This window comes from Jaminaea rosea (genome assembly GCF_003144245.1).
Source record: "Jaminaea rosea strain MCA 5214 unplaced genomic scaffold BDZ90scaffold_7, whole genome shotgun sequence".
Taxonomy (NCBI): Eukaryota; Fungi; Basidiomycota; class Exobasidiomycetes; order Microstromatales; genus Jaminaea; species Jaminaea rosea.
The window spans coordinates 44,592-60,709 of NW_020289981.1; the positions used below are offsets into that span (position 1 = coordinate 44,592).

At 59.5% G+C, this 16,118-nt stretch overlaps 9 protein-coding genes across 9 annotated transcripts; 4 read left to right on the forward strand and 5 right to left on the reverse strand.

Moving 5' to 3' along the window:
• Positions 1 to 180: 180 nt before the first annotated feature.
• Positions 181 to 1,041, reverse strand: BDZ90DRAFT_174817 (hypothetical protein). Its single transcript, XM_025503720.1, has 2 exons — positions 886 to 1,041; positions 181 to 815 (listed from the first exon to the last, which is right to left on the reverse strand). The coding sequence occupies exon 2, from the start codon at positions 812 to 814 to the stop codon at positions 395 to 397; it is 420 nt and encodes a 139-aa protein (XP_025361899.1). The 5' UTR covers position 815; positions 886 to 1,041; the 3' UTR covers positions 181 to 394.
• Positions 1,042 to 1,696: 655 nt separating this feature from the next.
• Positions 1,697 to 3,171, forward strand: BDZ90DRAFT_232273 (alpha/beta-hydrolase). The gene is made up of 4 exons (XM_025506190.1): positions 1,697 to 1,877; positions 1,934 to 2,427; positions 2,492 to 2,748; positions 2,824 to 3,171. The coding sequence occupies exons 1-4, from the start codon at positions 1,765 to 1,767 to the stop codon at positions 2,935 to 2,937; spliced, it is 978 nt and encodes a 325-aa protein (XP_025361900.1). The 5' UTR covers positions 1,697 to 1,764; the 3' UTR covers positions 2,938 to 3,171.
• BDZ90DRAFT_232274 (glutathione S-transferase) lies at positions 2,822 to 3,974 on the reverse strand. Its single transcript, XM_025506191.1, has 3 exons — positions 3,884 to 3,974; positions 3,244 to 3,808; positions 2,822 to 3,172 (listed from the first exon to the last, which is right to left on the reverse strand). The coding sequence occupies exons 1-3, from the start codon at positions 3,890 to 3,892 to the stop codon at positions 3,015 to 3,017; spliced, it is 732 nt and encodes a 243-aa protein (XP_025361901.1). The 5' UTR covers positions 3,893 to 3,974; the 3' UTR covers positions 2,822 to 3,014.
• A 1,668-nt stretch (positions 3,975 to 5,642) lies between these two features.
• BDZ90DRAFT_246233 (alpha/beta-hydrolase) lies at positions 5,643 to 7,340 on the forward strand (the record flags this gene model as incomplete). The annotated part of the gene is made up of 2 exons (XM_025507545.1): positions 5,643 to 5,933; positions 6,009 to 7,340. The coding sequence occupies 2 exons, from the start codon at positions 5,643 to 5,645 to the stop codon at positions 7,338 to 7,340; spliced, it is 1,623 nt and encodes a 540-aa protein (XP_025361902.1).
• A 257-nt stretch (positions 7,341 to 7,597) lies between these two features.
• On the forward strand, positions 7,598 to 9,314 carry BDZ90DRAFT_252448 (NPD-domain-containing protein). Its single transcript, XM_025507762.1, has 2 exons — positions 7,598 to 8,425; positions 8,493 to 9,314. Exons 1-2 carry the CDS (start codon positions 7,645 to 7,647, stop codon positions 8,873 to 8,875), a joined length of 1,164 nt encoding a protein of 387 aa, XP_025361903.1. The 5' UTR covers positions 7,598 to 7,644; the 3' UTR covers positions 8,876 to 9,314.
• BDZ90DRAFT_279657 (hypothetical protein) lies at positions 8,967 to 11,117 on the reverse strand (the record flags this gene model as incomplete). The annotated part of the gene is made up of 4 exons (XM_025509197.1): positions 8,967 to 10,042; positions 10,106 to 10,492; positions 10,560 to 10,732; positions 10,807 to 11,117. 4 exons carry the CDS (start codon positions 11,115 to 11,117, stop codon positions 8,967 to 8,969), a joined length of 1,947 nt encoding a protein of 648 aa, XP_025361904.1.
• Positions 11,118 to 11,202: 85 nt separating this feature from the next.
• On the reverse strand, positions 11,203 to 12,233 carry BDZ90DRAFT_240197 (hypothetical protein). The gene is made up of 3 exons (XM_025507374.1): positions 11,956 to 12,233; positions 11,722 to 11,886; positions 11,203 to 11,649 (listed from the first exon to the last, which is right to left on the reverse strand). The coding sequence occupies exons 1-3, from the start codon at positions 12,029 to 12,031 to the stop codon at positions 11,537 to 11,539; spliced, it is 354 nt and encodes a 117-aa protein (XP_025361905.1). The 5' UTR covers positions 12,032 to 12,233; the 3' UTR covers positions 11,203 to 11,536.
• A 568-nt stretch (positions 12,234 to 12,801) lies between these two features.
• On the reverse strand, positions 12,802 to 14,337 carry BDZ90DRAFT_274701 (hypothetical protein; the record flags this gene model as incomplete). Its single annotated transcript, XM_025508850.1, has 7 exons — positions 12,802 to 13,198; positions 13,238 to 13,333; positions 13,398 to 13,658; positions 13,716 to 13,805; positions 14,012 to 14,071; positions 14,139 to 14,171; positions 14,200 to 14,337. The coding sequence occupies 7 exons, from the start codon at positions 14,335 to 14,337 to the stop codon at positions 13,091 to 13,093; spliced, it is 786 nt and encodes a 261-aa protein (XP_025361906.1). The 3' UTR covers positions 12,802 to 13,090.
• Positions 14,338 to 15,196: 859 nt separating this feature from the next.
• On the forward strand, positions 15,197 to 16,002 carry BDZ90DRAFT_279659 (hypothetical protein). The gene is made up of 5 exons (XM_025509198.1): positions 15,197 to 15,337; positions 15,412 to 15,447; positions 15,510 to 15,548; positions 15,633 to 15,698; positions 15,762 to 16,002. Exons 1-5 carry the CDS (start codon positions 15,245 to 15,247, stop codon positions 15,816 to 15,818), a joined length of 291 nt encoding a protein of 96 aa, XP_025361907.1. The 5' UTR covers positions 15,197 to 15,244; the 3' UTR covers positions 15,819 to 16,002.
• The last annotated feature ends 116 nt before the right edge of the window (positions 16,003 to 16,118 follow it).

The following is a 16,118-nucleotide window of genomic DNA, read 5'->3' on the forward strand; positions in this document are numbered from 1 at the left end:
CAACTCCCAGCTCCCTTCGCCCCGCCTCCATCCCCCTACTCCAAGCTCGTCAGCTTACACCGCCTCTCTCTCTTTCGCCTCTTAACCCTCGGGCTCTGGCTGATACCAACTTGTGCCGGGGTGCTTTGGCCGTGAGCGTGGCACGGTGCCGAGCAGATCGGCAGGGCTGACCGCCATCGCGCGTGCGAGCGATTGACGAGGTCATGTTGCAGAAGAAAGCTGAGATCGATTACCAAGGAATGATCCAATGTCGTGACAAGGCAGTGCGGTAGCTTTCAAACTCGTCTGATCTGACCACGGTTTGTGTTTTGCATGGACGCCTATCACCAACGAGACAGGAGTCATCGCATGCTCGACCTCAAGATCGCCTCATGCCGTCACACTTTACTCGCACTCAGCCCCTCCTCAATCCTGCAAGTTCTCGGTGTTCCGTACCGCGCACGCACCCTATCCCCTCCCCACCACACCCATCCCCCTCTCGCTTCCCACTGAAGGGCTCTTTCTCTTCGCCAAGCTCCAAGCGCACCCCCGTAGCCCCACCTTGCAGCGTGTCCGGACCCCCCTTCTTCGTCCCATTACGATGCTGCGCCCCGCAGGCGATGATGTAGTACTCGCAAGCCATCTTGACCAGGCGATGCGGGCGAGCGCGGATGGTGAGACCAAGACCACCGTCGAGTTGGTGATTGGCTCTGCCCCCTGCAGGCAGGGCGAGGACGACGTTGAGCAGGCCGGGAAGTAGGGCGAGGCCGCAGAGCAGGACCGCCAGAGGTAGAGCGAGGCCGGTAGATGGGGAGGACGTGAAGTGGTAGCGCATCCTATAGCGGGGAGAGAGCAGGGTGGTCTATCAGTCGAAGCGTGTACAACGTCGTCCCTCGAGGCGCTCACTTTGATGCTGCTGGACAATCAGGAGAGTTCACTCTACGACGTGGTAAATGGGAGAAAGAAGCGAAGATAGAGCGTTGGCAGGCTGGTATGGACTGGCGAGCAACGAGTCAATGCTCGATGCCTCAGTCATGATCTTCAGGTCATCATCTTATTGTTGGGGGCGGGGCGTCGTCATCGAGGCGCCACATTGTCGCCTATGGGGCGACTGCGGTTGCGGGGCTGATGCAAACGCTGGAGGGGCGTCACTTTTCATCCATTCAAATTGCGGGTCCCTAGATGGGTGCAGGCTGAGATCCTGGGTCGTCCTGGCGATATGATGAGGCTGATCGAGGGAAGCAAGGCGCCTAGGCTTGCGCCCCGACCTGCGGTCATCGACGGCTTCCCAGCGAGCAATGAGCCGCCGCCGACAGCGGGGCCTTTTGGTTCCTTGACCCTCAACGACATCATCGTCGCCGCGCTCGAGCGGCCCAAACGCCTCGTTCTCATGCTAGCTCCTCGACCCGCATCCCTGGGAGTCGAGGCGGTAAGAGAGGATCAAGCTACTACATCGCGCTGCAGCCCTTGCGCAGACCAGTGGTAGCGATAGCAAGTTTCAGTCGGCCGATAGACGTCGACATGGACCCGGACCCTCTTGCAGTAATTGGCAGTGGGGCCTGCGATGAGGGAGTTGAGAAGCGAACAAGCCCACAACGCCCATCGCTGCACGCACGCCTCTTTCACTTTCACGTCCCGATGGCGCGCATCATGCCTCCACTCGAGGAAAAATACCCCGCATCACGTCGAGGTTGTCCGCGACTCGACGTCTAGTCTAAAATACCATACTGGCCTTGCAAAGCTGCGAGCACCCCATTCTCTTCCTATCAGTCGCGCAACACCACCATGAGCGGCGCAACCGACCCACAAGCCAACGTCAACGGCACCTCACCGCCAGGCAGGGTGGAGTCGATCACCTTTCCCTCGTCGACGAAGGACAAGCTGGCGGGCACCCTGTAGTGAGTCCCTTTCCTCGCCATCCAGCAACATCTGCTGACCCTCATCGCGCGCTCAGCTACCCCACCGACTACTCGCCCTCCTCCCGCCTCCCGGCCATCGTCCTAGGCCACGGTCTCGGCGCCATCCAATCCATGGGGCTGCAATGCTACTCGCACATCTTCGCCGCGCGTGGGTACATCTGCCTCACCTTCGACTACAGACACTTTGGCCTCTCGGAGGGACAGCCTCGTCAGCTCCTCGATACGGAGCGTCAGAACGCGGACTGGCATAGTGCGCTGCGCTACGTGCGCAAGTTGGATTCAGTGGACGCAGAGAGGGTGGGGATCTTTGGGAGCAGTTTTGGTGGAGGGCACGTTATAAGGGTCGCGGCTGAGGACGACAAGGTCGCGGCCACTATTGCGCAATGCCCCTTCACCAGCGGGCTACGTTCGGCGCTGCAGCTTTCGTTCAGCTCGCTGCCCGTCACCGTAGCGAGGGGCGTGGCCGACATGCTCTTCGGGTGGGGCAACAATACGGTCATGATCCCGCTCGCTGCGAAGCCCGGCCACTGTGAGTGCGCACCTGCACGCTAAGAAGGATCGCACTCATCATCTCCTTTCCTCTTTTTCGCCAGCCGCGCTCATGAACAGCCCTGACGCGGAGCCCGAATACCTCAAGCTCGTACCCCAGAAGGACATGGATCGCCTCTTCCACAACCAAGTCGCAGCACGCTTCGCCCTCAAGATCCTGCTCCAGTACCCTGGCGCCAAAGCCAAGCACGTCAAGAACCCCATCCTCTTCGCCGTCTGCGGTAAGGACAGCGTTGCCCCCGCAGGACCGACGCTCAAGTACGCCAAGCAGGCAAAGAAGGGGGTGATCAAGCACTTTGAGGTGAGCAGAGTGGGGATGAGGTCAGGCGGGCGGGCCTGGGCTCAGCTGACCATTTCGCGCCTCTCTTGCCGCCAGGACATGGGTCATTTCTCCATCTACGTGGGCGAAGACTTCAAGAAAGTCACCAAGATCTACCTCGATTTCCTCGACGAAGCCCTCCCCGTCAAGGGCGCTGCGGCGCACCTGTAGCTGCGCGAGTGAAGGCACTTGTATGCGATACCCCTCATGCTATGCGAATGGATTGATTTCTACTCCTACGCTCGAGCCTACGCATGCGACTGCCTCTCCAGGTCGAGCAGCGAAAAATCGTGCAGCCCACCCATCTCCAAAGCCTTGCGGTACGCCGGGCGAGCCTCGAGACGCTTGAGCCAGCGCTCGACTGCAGGCCATGTGCGATTGGCTGTGCCCACTTTCTTGACGATGACTGGCAGCCAGAGGGAGAAGACAATAAGCTTTGTTCGCTCAGCCTCACGTCTCTCTCGCGCACACACTCACTGTACTCTGCCGTAAATGCATTTGCCAGATCAGCGAGAGAGATCTGTCCACCCGCCAGGTAACCATTCTCCGCTCCATGCTCCTTCTCGCTTGCCAGGATCGCGTCCTCGTACAGGTCGAGATCTTTGCACACATTCGCGCTCAGCTTGTCCTCCATCTCCGCCAGCAGGGAAGCCTGCGACTCGGGCATGTGCCATCGCAGGTAAATGATGGGCAAGGCGTGCGTCATTGGCGTCTCGCAAAATGCGAGCCAGGACTGGACGCGGGATTTTTGGGACCAGGCAGGTGACGCGGGCAATAAGCTCGACTGCGAGCCGTATCGGTCGTGAAGGTACTCGATGCACGCTACGCTCTCGAAAACCTCTACGCGCCCACCTTGCCCATCATCGTCGATGAGGAAGGGGCTCTTGCCCAGCTTGAAGCCCGACTCCTTTTGCATCTCGGGGACGGCCTTCTTGCCTTCGACGCGGGCGTAGCTCTTCACTTGGAGCTGATCGGCCAGGCCAAGCTCGATTGCCGCCCAAAGCACGCGCATAGCGCGCGAATTGTCCAGATAGTAGAGGGTCTAAGAGGGATGCGGGGTGCATATAGGCAGTTGTTTAGAGCGCAGGCCCGGTGAGAGACTTGACATGCGACTCACGATTGTCATCTTGGTCTGATCTGAGCATCTGTCTGTTATCGCTGGTTCTGCTGATCCTGCGGTATCACTCGTCTCAGTGATGGTTTGGAGGTCAAGGAGCTTTAGAGCTGCCGGCGCGGGGGTGGAGGAGCAGCAGCTCATCCAGGTTGCCGCCGGGCCACAAGCAGACCAAACGCCGTTCTTGCTCCTCCGGACGGGCGAGGCAGTCCGACGTGCATGAAGAGACGGCCAGTCGTTTCTTGACCCGCGATCAGCTTGCAACTCACCTTGACTGTTCGAGAAAGACGTCTCTCCGATGGCTTCCTCGCCTTATTCGTCCCACTGAGTGCTGATCAATGAGACACTACCTGACGATTGCACCTCCTCACACCACGTCGTCGACACCCGAGTTCTCACCCATGTTTCTCGCCGCCGCATCGCGAAATCGTGGCTTGCCGTTGCAGCGGGGCTCAACCATGATTCTCAACACTTCAACACCAATGAGGAAAGAGCCGGAACATCTTCCGACTCTTTCGCTACTCCACGCCGTCTTGGCTCGATGACAGCCGGCACGAACTTTTACTACGACGCCCATCACAGTCACGACGCCGCCATCGCAGCTCGGACTTTTCTTTGAGGAAATTCAAGGTTTTGCCGCTGCGCAACCTCCTCGCTCAAACAGCTTCCGGCACAAAGACAACCAACACCAAACGGCGCTCACGCCGCTCAGTGAGCTCGCTGTTCGCCCCTGATCTGACGCAGCGCTACCACCTTTGTTCCACGCTTTGGAGTACCGACGCGATCATCATCCGGATGGCACGACGAGGTCATAGCGGCGTTAGTGGTAGAGCTGAGCCGCCGACAACGCGCAAGCAGATGCGCTAGACCACGGGATTTGCCGCCGAGGGTATTTCTTTTGAGGAGCATCCTATCGTCGAGACTCATGACCCGTCCCTGCCTCTGCGTGCAGTCTCGGGCGCCTCGACGCAGGAACAAAAGCGCGAGGTACAAACAAAGCGGTGCGTCAGGTAGCGCGCCCCCACTACTTAAGTTGGTTCACAAAGGCTCAACTCCTCACCATCTCGCCGCGTCAACACTACCTTGTCCTCATTGGTGAGTAGAATCTCTTGTCCTCGCCCTGCGACACCACTTTCTCGGCTGTTGTTGCGGGTACGATGAACCCTTAGTGCCTCGGTTTCGCGGCCATTTCGCCCGACGCGCCTTGGCGTACGCGTCGCTGGGCGCGCTAGCTCCTTTGTTCGTCAACGCCCGGCCGCGCTCGCCCTTTGTTAGTGCGATGCGGTTGTATGTGCCGAGTGGCTTGCAGATGCGCAAACGTCCTCGCTCCTCGTATTGTTTGCGCAACAACACCCTTTGTCACCATTCGTCATTGTCTCTGGCCCCTGTTTGCTAACGCCATGGCTCGCCGCGCCTGGCCCCTCCTTGCGCGCAGGGCACGCGACCTGCAACAAAGCAAACAAAAGGTGCGATCACCCCCCCATCGCCCCGATATAGTGGCTACCCTTGTACTCATCCTGAGCATTCCCCCGCATCATCTCCTTAGACATCTCTCCTCACGCTCGTCGCACTCATCGCTCTCGCTCTTTTGTCACCCAGCATGGTCCGCATTACCACATCACTCCTCTGCGCCCTGGCGGCTGCTACCACGCTCTACGCCCCCACAGCATCGTGTGCTCCCGTACCGGGCAGCAACCCTCCCTTTCGCTTGCCTCGCTGGCTCACCTGGCCTCGCGGTCGTGATGGCCCTCCTGCGCTTGCTATGCCCAACAAGCTGGGCAACCTCGCAGCGAGCGACACTGGCAAGGGAGCTTATCGCGTCACGGTCCCCTACGCTCAAGCTCCGGTCGGTCAGCTTCGCTTCGCCAATCCTCAACCCATCACCTCTCTCTCCAAGGGCTTTGACCCCACCAAGACTCCCCCTTCTTGCTACCAAGGCGACGGCGACCCGCGTGGCGGCAACGAGGCTAGTGAGGACTGTCTGTACCTCACCGTCTACTTCCCCAAGTCGATGCGCGCGTCTTCCAAATTGCCTGTCTTCATGTGGCTTCCCGTGAGTGCGCGCGTGAATAGCATGATCGAACGTTCTCGCCGACTGAGCTCTCCCTCCGTCCTCTTTGCCGCGCAGGGAGGCTCATTCGTCGGCGGTTCGGCCAGCAACGCCGGCCTGGACGGCTCTACCCTCGCCTCCGAACAGAACATGATCGTCATCGTCGCACAGTATCGCCTTGGCCTCTTCGGCTGGCTCCAAACCGCCGACATCGTAGATGAAAAGGCAGGCGGTGCCCCAGGAGCTGCAAAGGTGGCAGGCAACCAAGCCGCCCGCGACATCAATGCCGCTCTCCAATTCGTCCACGACTACTTTGGACCCTTTGGCGCAGACACGTCCCGCGTCACCCTCTCCGGCCAATCCTCGGGGGCACACATGGTCCGCTCCCTTCTCACCATTCCCTCTGCGGCCCCGCTCTTCCAGCAAGCCCTCCTCGTCAGCGACACCGAGAACTACGGTGCGGCAACCCAGCTCACCCAGAACAAGCTGGGCACTTACGCAATGGCCCAGCTCAAGTGCACCGACCTAGCCTGCGCTCGAAACGCCAGCGCCGATGATGTACTCGACGCAAGCTATGCAGCCTTTTCCGACGTTCCGCTCTCTGATCCGAGCATCCCAGCGGGCGAGCCGTGGAGACCGACTCAGGGAGCCTACATGACCACGACGATCGAGAAGGACCCGGCCACAGCGCTACAAGGTGGCAAGAAGATCGTCCTCACTACCATCACCAACGAGTCGGGAGCTTCGGTTGCGAACCTTTTCGCGCACACGGAACCAAATGCTCAGACGCTCCGTTTCAACTATGCAGACCACGCAAACTTCACCTTACCCCTCGCACTCGACCTCTACTTCATTGCTGCGCGAGGGGACCTCCTGCTCCAACAACCCGCCTACGCCCTGAACACGACGCTCGTCGCGCAAGAGGACGGTTTGCGCACTACCCTCGAGCAAGACGTGACGGACGGCCTCTGGCGCTGCTCCACGCAGTTTCAGGCCCGCTCCCTCTCCTCGGCAGCTGGAGGAGCGGGCAATGTATGGCTTGCTCAGCATCAGCGCGGTTATACGTACCCGTCGAACGCGGATTTCGACTACTGCCAGGCGAAGGATGTGCACTGTCACGAAGACGACATCTATTTGATCTTCGGTACCACGCCGGGCAACGCGGATGCGGCTACGAAGGCGACGAGCAAGGAGTTGAGGGCGAGATATGGGGCCTTTGTGAGGGGTGGGAACCCAAATAGCGGCAACTACGTCAAGTGGGGGCCCGTCGCGGGGGATGATAATCTGAATGTGTTGTACGCGGGGAGCGGGGCCGATGGGTCTTCCAGCGTGTCGCCCACACAGAGAAAGGATCATTGCCAGGGGGTGTGGGGGAAGACGGTCAAGTTTGACTGGCAGATATATTCGTGACGCGACAAAGAGACGCAGAGGAAGAATGCTACGATTTTGTACGACTCGCTAATGATATTTCACGACCCAGCATAAGTTGAATTTGTTCAGCCGTGTCTCGCACACCGTAGAGCTCGTACGCGCACCGCCCGCTTCATCCGCCCCGCCTCATCCGTTGTTTGCCGGCGGCAGCATCTGAAGGCGGCCTCCACCCCCGTTTCCCTCGCGCTGCATTCAATCGAAAGGCAATCGAGAAAAGCGCACCACACACCGGCTTTTGCTTTCCTCCTTTGCAACATTCACCACCTCGACATCACTCGTTACTATGTCAGCCAAACGCCTCCTCACCCCTCTCACAACACAGCTCCTCCCGCAATTGCGCGCGCCAATCGTATGCGGGCCAATGGCAAACGCATCAGGTGGGGCCCTTACCGGTGCTGTTTGCGCCGGGGGTGGATTGGGTTTCATTGGCGCAGGGTACTACACGGCTTCGCAGCTGAAAGAAGAGCTCGAGCACGTCTACAAGGCTCTCGGTGGCAGACCTGAACGTGGCCGGGCGCGATTGGAGGCGGGCATTGGTTTTTTGGCCTGGAGGTTGACGGCCATGAATGATAATCAGCCGCCTCCTTCGCTCGGATCGTCCGATTTGGACGCCTCTTCCCAGGCTCTCGCTCTCATCGATGAAGCGCTGCGCGCCAAGCCTCGCGCTGTGTGGATGAGCTTTGGAGAGAGGGAGGAGCTCGTTGGTTGGTGCAGGGTGGTTCGCGAGAGGGAGGCGGCGCTCAATGGTGGAGGCAAGGCAAAGTGGGGTACTGAGCTCAAGCTCTTCGTCGGCGTCGGTACGAGGGATGAGGCGAGGTGTGCCGTCGAGGAGGCAGGAGCGGATGTCGTCGTAGTCACAGGCGTTGAGGCTGGTGGACATGGGTTGGGAGCTTCACCCCCGCTCGCTTCCTTCCTGCCCTTGGTACGAGCGCAGCTGCCGTCGTGGCAAACATCCAATCCTGCTGGGTCTCAGCCTCTCCTCCTCGCCGCGGGCGGTCTTCACTCTGGCCAGTCACTTGCCGCGTGTCTCGCCCAAGGAGCTGACGGCGCCGTATTTGGAACTCGTGGGTACGGGTGCAGAAATATCTCCCTCCTCCCCATCTCGCTGACACCTGCACTACTCCCACGCAGGCTTCTTGATGACACCAGAGGCAGCCTACACTCCCGAGCAAAAGCAGATCCTCACCGACGCAGACGAATCCCGCACCAAGCGCACCATGGCCTTCGATGAAGCACGCGGCACCATGGGCTGGCCCAAGGGTGTAGACGGGCGAGGCGTAGTCAACGAGACGGTGCACGACTATGAGCGTGGTCTCGGCAACCCGGAGAGCAGACGCGAGCGCTACGGAGAGGCTGTGAAAGAGAAAGACACCAAGCGCATCGTAACCTGGGCTGGGACTGGCGTCGGGAATGTGAGCAAGATCATGCCTGCTGCAGAGGTGGTGCAGGAGATTGAGAAGGAGGCGATTGACGCTGTAGAGCGGCTGGGCGCGATGGTGGGCACAAAGGAGTAGCTCACGTCGCATGACAGCAGCAGGTCACGTCACATGCATTCCATCGCAGCACAGCATGTATCTTTGCCCTCTCGCCCGCCCACGCGCGCGCTTACAAATACCCATACGTCGGCGCCTGCGGCTGCGGCTTTGCAGGCTTGGACGAAGCCCTGCCTCCTCCAACCCCACCTCCGGCACTCGTGGCCGCGCTTGCCCGCATGTTGGCCCTGATCGTAGCGATACTCGTACTAGGTATGCCGGACGACGGGTAAGCAGCAGAGGCCGTAGACCACTCCGTAGCATACGAGTCGCGGTCCGACGCGCTATTCCAGTTAGATCCAGGCCAGGCAGAAGGAGGGCCGGCCCCCCTCTTCAAAGTCGATGTTGGTGTTGTGGTGATTGCGGTATTCGTGCCAGTGTCCCGCGACTTCTCTGTCGGCGACCTCGAGCCCGTTCCGGGTGTGGTCCACGGTGGAGGCCCGCCACCAAAGTAACCGCTTATGTTGCTCCCGCCACGCCGCGTCCCCTCGGGCGTCTTGTTCGCCACGGTCAGATTGAACGGATTCGGTTTGGGCTGCTGAGGCGTCCCTGCGGCGGGCGAAGAAGCGGTACTCTCCTCCTTGACCGCGGCAAGAAAATGCTCACCGTAGTGGTGGGTAGGGAGAAGCGACTCATCGTTGCCAAAGGCTCGCGTCGTCTTGGGAGAGTAAGAGTCCCCACTCCCACCACTCAAGTCGCTCGCACTCTTCTTGAGAGACCAGCCCTCAGGCAGGGCTGCAGCGTCCTCCTCCTCCGCCTCCTGGTGGATCGTCGTCGTCATCGTTACCTGCACGGGACTCTCTCTGCGTCGCTCCTCGCGTTTCATGATGCGCTTGACCAGCGGCTTAGCAATGGAAGGCGGAGCGCGAGAGGCAAAGGCGTCCACATCTTCCGCATCAATTGCCCCGCCAATGGCCTTCTCGTCCGTTTGCGCGATCTCGGCCGCGATGGACGGCCGAGCCATGAGCGTGGCGATGAGGGAGGCAGCTGAGACCTGACCGAGCGGGGAGAGGAGGATGAGGAAGTAGAACTGCTGCGGTTCGGCAAGGAAGAGGATCATGGCGCCCAGTGAGAAGCCGACGGTGATGAAGCAGGTCTCGAAGGAGAGGGTGAGAAGTCGAGCGACGGCGTGACGCGTGGAGAAGTAGGCTGGCGCAACGGTGCAGGCAGATCAGCAGGGCGTCTCTACGGGTGAGCCGCTCTCGCACTTACGACTCTTCATCTTGATGAGCTGCAGCGCGAGCAGCACGCACAGGCCGACATCCACCGTGGAGCAACAGATGAGCCAGCTAGCAAAGACGACACTCCATTGCCAAGGCGTCGAGTTTGGCTGGAAGTCATGTAGAGCCGATCCTCTTACGTTGGCCGCCGAGCCACTACGATACGACAAGGCGCCGGAGGCAACACCACCCGCAAAGGAGTAGGCTATGAGGAGGACGAGGGGAAGCCAGAACCATCGTGAGCAATTGTATGCCGACCAGACCCGATTGGCGTAGTAGAGCTGGACGAGCGTTGTCATGCAGGCAATGCAGATGTAGTTGACCGTCAGCTCCCAGCCGATGGTCAAGAGGGGAAAGGCAAAGTCGCCGAAGTTTGCGACTGAGGAGACGCCGCGATACGAGAGGTCAGCGTGCCGTCGACTGGGGTGTGTATCGCGATCACGTACCATGGATGAAGTAGATGCGGTGCACAAGTACGGCATTGGAGGCGAGCGAGAAGAGGCCAAGCACGGCTACGAGTAGCTGTACGCCGAGCTTGTCCGATCCACGGCGACCGTGACGCTCGAAGTAGGACCACACTTGGACAAGGACGGCTCCACCGAGGAAGAGGGACACGAGGCTGTGCGAGTCGGGAAGAAAGAATTGGCGTCAAATGCCCAGACTCGGCACACAGCGTGAAGCGGCGCTGCTCACCACCCAAAGAAGGTGCCAGACAGCAGTCGCGCAAATTCAGCCCTGGTAGCAGGGGTGGAACGGTCCCCTCCCGACCCCGTATCGATGGACGAGCCGGCAGCCTGAGCTGCATCTGCTGCGGATTGGGCACCACCATTCGTCGACGAGCCGCCATCGGTGTTGCTACCGCCAGTCGGGGCCTGCTGGCGTGGCGAGAGGCGCAAAGGACTGGGACGCGCTTCGATGAGGGCGAGAGAAATGAGAGAAATGAGGATGAGAATGAGGACAATGCGACGCCGCATCTGCGCCAAGGCGGGGGATCGAGAGATCATGGTATGCAAGGAATGGAAGAAGGGAAACCTCGATCGTGCGAGAGGCAACACAGCTTGTCAGGGGCGATGCTTCGTCTTAAGACTTACCTACTCATCGCTGGCGAGTAAAGCGGCGTTCAGTGGCAGCCCCCTGTGACGCCGTTTTCAGACTACCCCACTCGAGACGTGCAATATCTTCACGAGCTCCGTGCGCCATCTCCATCTCGCAGCCTGATCGCCGCACGCGCGTGGGAGCAAGGGGTCTGAGCGTCAGTCCTCTCTCCATCTCACCGCTCAGCAACGTCATAGGCGGGGCGCGTTCACGCCGATAGATGAGCGCGCGACTATTAGTCTGTCCACCGAGGTATGGTATGGTATGGGATTCGCAGAAGCGCGAACCGAGCAGCATACATCGACGACGAGAGGCGCGCAGCACGCTCTTACAGCTTGCCCTCCTCCTTGGCGAGGTCTTCGCCCTCGACGAGGATGCACGGCCCACCGTAGATGACTCGCTTCTTAAGGTCTTCGTCGGGGAGGGATTCGACCCAGTCCTCTGCGGGCGTGTAGAGCAGCAGCCGATGTCAGTACCATCATTCAAGGCATCATGCTACGTCGCTGCACCCACTCAGGTCGTCATCCTCTGCACCTGGTTGCAGCCAGATCCATGGTATGCCGAGCTCGAGGAGACTAGTCTTGACAATGGGCAGGCTGACCTTGGGCGGTGTGATGACGGATAGGCTCGTCTCTTTTGCCTCTGCCAGGTCGAATACTGAGGCCACTGTGCCGATCTCTGTGCGCGACGCGAGGGCCGGAGTTAGTGACAGGCTTTCCTTCACCTCGTCGCCGCTGCTGCGCTCACCCTCCACACTGCTCTCCTTGGGGTGGATGGGGATAGCTTCGAAGCCGTGCTCCTTGTACCACTTGACGACCTGCATTTGCGAAGCGCATACAGTGTGACGATGTGAGCATGACGAGTCCCACGCAGCGCTCCTCTCTCACATCGCAGTAGTGCGGCCCGCAGCGCTGTCTCTTCTCGGCGTCAATCAAGGCAAGCTGACGTTGCAGCAGCTCCTGCGATGATGCCTTCGAAGAGCGAGGACAACTTCCATTCCCCAGCGAAGCTACCAGTGCTACGAGTGGGTCGTTGGTGCTCACCTTGTTCTGCGAGCGTAGGGAGCGGGTCAGCATATATTCCAACCTAGACCCGACGCGCCACGCACCCCAATCTTCTTTGGATCCTGACTCGCCCCGGCAATGGCAAACTTGGTCGACGAAAAGAACTCCTTGGTAGCCGGCGCCATGGTGAGGGGAGAGGTAGAGAAGGAGCGGTACGGATGCAGAGAGAAGGGGCTAGGGTATTTGAGGACGGTCGTACGACAGGTCGGTCTGAAGAATGCCACTATGACGACGTTGGAGATGAGGCTGGTGGAGCGATTAGGGTACCGATGGCTTGTGCGGTCCGAGGGCGATGTGACGCAGGGATGCGATGCGATGCGATGAGGCAGGCGACACAAAGCAGTAGGAAGGGACGGAAAAGAGGTCAAAGCGTTGCAACGAGCGTCGAGGACAACCGAGCTTCGAGCTCGTGATTCGCCGCGTGGATGGCGGAAATAAAGGTGGCCCGGGCGCGAGGCGGAAAGGGAAACGTGGCCGGGACAAAGGCGAGCGGCGCTGCACTCCGCTCTTGACTTCCTACTCTTCGCTACCAACCTCACGAAATGCGTGGCAAGCTCAAATTCAATCATCACCATCGTTCACCGCTTTGAGGCGAGGCTTTACGACCATTGGCGCCTATCGCGACTCGCATCTGTGAGCAAAATCAACCATCCATCCCCGCACCTCCTTCTCGACCACACCACGTTAAATTTCTGGATTGACTGTATCGATTCAAAAAGACTAACTGGAGACGTCTCGAGGACTTAGAAGCTAGAGAGCTAGAGATTTAGGGCCACTGCAATCGCCATTGATCTATTGGGACTTGTGCTTTGATCAGCTCAGTGGTCATCGCCCCCCTCAGCGCGTATTTCAATGCCCTCGGCCGGTGCGTCGATCTCGAGCTTCCTCTCTATGGTTCGGCCTCCTTCGCCCGTACCAACCTTCCTCTACGCGTAGCGATCGCAAAGTGGTCAGCTTCTGCGCACATTGGACCACTGTCTCCCTGTCTGCATCCCTACCTTGTCGAGGCCACAGCAACCCGCAGGACAGCCAGTTTGGCAGTCGCACGAGTGACACGGATTCTGGTCGGTAGACATCAAATGGTCAGAAGCTCAGCCGTCACAAGCCTCGCTCTGGACAGCTCACGATATCGCGCAGTATGACAAGGCCCTTGGACATCGTGTCCGTCGTGACCTGCCTTTCAATGAGCTGACTACCTTGGCTTCCATCGATCTCTCTCTTGGCGGAAGGCATGTCACTTTGCTCGCGAAACGTAGCCAAGTGCCCCACTGGCTCCGTTCGCACCTCCTTGAGGCCACAGCAAGTCGAGGGACAATTTATGCCGCAGGCGCAGTTCGAGCATGGGCCAAGCAGACGGGAATTCACGCTGACGGTCTTCGACGCAGCCTGAGTCAGGGTATCAGCAGCAAAGTCGGCAACAAAGTTTGCCAACGACGAACTCACGATATCGCGCAGCACGATGTCCGAGAAGGACGAGTCCGTCACGGGCTGCCTCTTGTCGACTTGACCACCTTGCCCCCCTTCGATCGTTCTCTGTGCGCAACAAACGCATAGTCGTCGAATGTGTCAGCAGCCAAGTCGGCAAGTTTCTCCCTGGCGCCATGCCTTACCTCTGCGGGGCATCCGCACGACGGAGGACAAACAGGACAGGCGCAAAGGCTGCACAGCTCCTGAGTAGCGTTCAAAAAGCAGAGGGTCAGTCAGCGATTTGGTCGAGGTCCTGCGGTAGATAGACTGACGGACGCGCGTATCATGAGTTGCTCGAGCTTATCATCCGCAGCGCGCATGCGTCCGCCCAGCTGAGAGCACGGCCAATTAGACGGTCAGATAGGCCCGAAAGCTGAAGGCCGGCAGAATTTTTCTCACCTCGGTGTTCTTGCCAAGGATCAGAGCATCAGTCTGGGTCGAAGGGGGTCGAAGGGGATACCGTCAGCTGCACGTCTCGCGCGAAGCTGCGCGTGAGTCTCACGTTAGTGGGTAGAGCCTCGACGATCTTGATGGTGGACAAGCTAGCGAGCGCCACGAGCGCACTAGAGGCGAGGGAGAAGCGGATGAGCTGCATCATGGGGGATAGTTCGTGGTGATGCCGTTGGTGGTCGGGAAACGACAAGACGACCGAGAGCCTTGCGAGTTAAGACCACAAGTGGGCAGCGGGCGCAGTCGACTCTGTACGTCTCTGTTGCTCTGAGAGCGGATCGAAAAAGCGCCGGATGGTAGACCTTTGGCGGATCAATATCAATAGCTGGCCTCATCCCCACGCAAGACGATACTCCCACAAAGTCGTAATTTGCGACAGAGCAAGAAAGCGACGACCAAGCCCGAGGATCGAGAGCGCCGTGAGATGATGTGCACAGGCTGAAGCATTTCGGGGTGGATGGCCCAGCCCATGCCCCGCCGTGACAATGAGGCGGCCGCAAAGCAAATACGGCCCGGGTGGCCGTGGGAGAATAGCAGAGAGCCATCGGCGCTACCCCGACCTTTGCCTCGTAGCACTCGCGGCACACCTCGCACTGCCCTACAGGATTGCCAGCTTGCCCCTTGAGCTCGTGAGCTTTAGACACGAACGGTGCAGGCAATGTCTGTTGTGCTCGGCATGACGAGGTGCCGGCCGTAAGCCAGCTTATATGAGGCAATTTGATGGTCTCCCATTTCTCCAGCTCCGTCCTCGATCAGCGGCTGAGTCCAAGCGGAGGGACAAGACCCTTTACCTCCGCGTAGTGACGGCGCGATGCGCTTGGTGAGGAGCGCTTGGGTCATGTGAGCCTGCGAACACGATGCTTTTGCCTCTGCCCTCGACTCAGCGGGCGCGTCAAGCGTCCGGTAGCGAGGCTACAGCGCCAAAGAGACACTTGACCCGTCCAGCCAGCTTTTTCCTTCTGCGACTGCACTAGAGCTACTTCGGGCTGCCTCCCGCCTCGTTCGACCTGCGCGACATCTTTCTCAGCCAATCGACCCCAGACGTATCATCCCAGATGCATGCCACACGCATCTCCCTCGCTGTTGCTACCCTTGTGGCTTTTGCGGCCTACCACACCATCCAGACAGTCGGTGCTCTACCTGCGAGCGTGAGTCATGGGCAAAGATGGACGCACTCATTCGTCCAGAAAGCTCAGACTTGATCTTGCCCCTACATCTACAGACTGGTGCTCTCGTCCACGCCAGGGACCTCTTCGTGGTGAGCAGCAGAGTCCGCCCCCTGCCACAAGAGCTCGAGCCGGCTGACACTCATGATCGCAGCCGCGCAACTCCAGCGGAGAGCCGGCTCACTGCTCGGACGTGCGTTGAGATGCCTCGATAGCCCGCGTCACATGGCACCCCGCAGCCCAATTTCCTCGCTGACCCTCTCTTGCCATCACGCAGAGCCCCTGCGATACTTGCGCAGGCGGGAAACTTGAATGCGGAGACTGCAAGCACTGTCAGAGTCCCGTGAGTGCTCGTGATGTGCATCAGGAGGTCTCGTGTGCTGATGCCTGTCTGCCGCAACACCAGCCCGCCATTCGTGCGCTCGACGCCTCAATCGGTGCAGACATCCTCATGGTGAACTGATTGCGACTGGTATTAGTGCCTGCGTCGACTGAATCACCCGGCTCGTAACATCCCCCTCCGGCTCAACAAGCGCGACTTCTGCAACGGCTGCTCCTGCAGTACTGCCTCGGATTGCCCGCCTGAATGCTGTCCCTGATGCAACCGCTGACGCGGTCAGTGTGTAAGGGAGGCCAGTGTTTCGCCGTCTCAAAACTCAGAAATACGCTCGCCTTCAATATCATTCATCTCGACGTGCTCTGCTTCTCACGAAAGCCCTCTGGGTTAAGTGAATTGGCTGTTCGCGTGATGAGACCTGTTCAG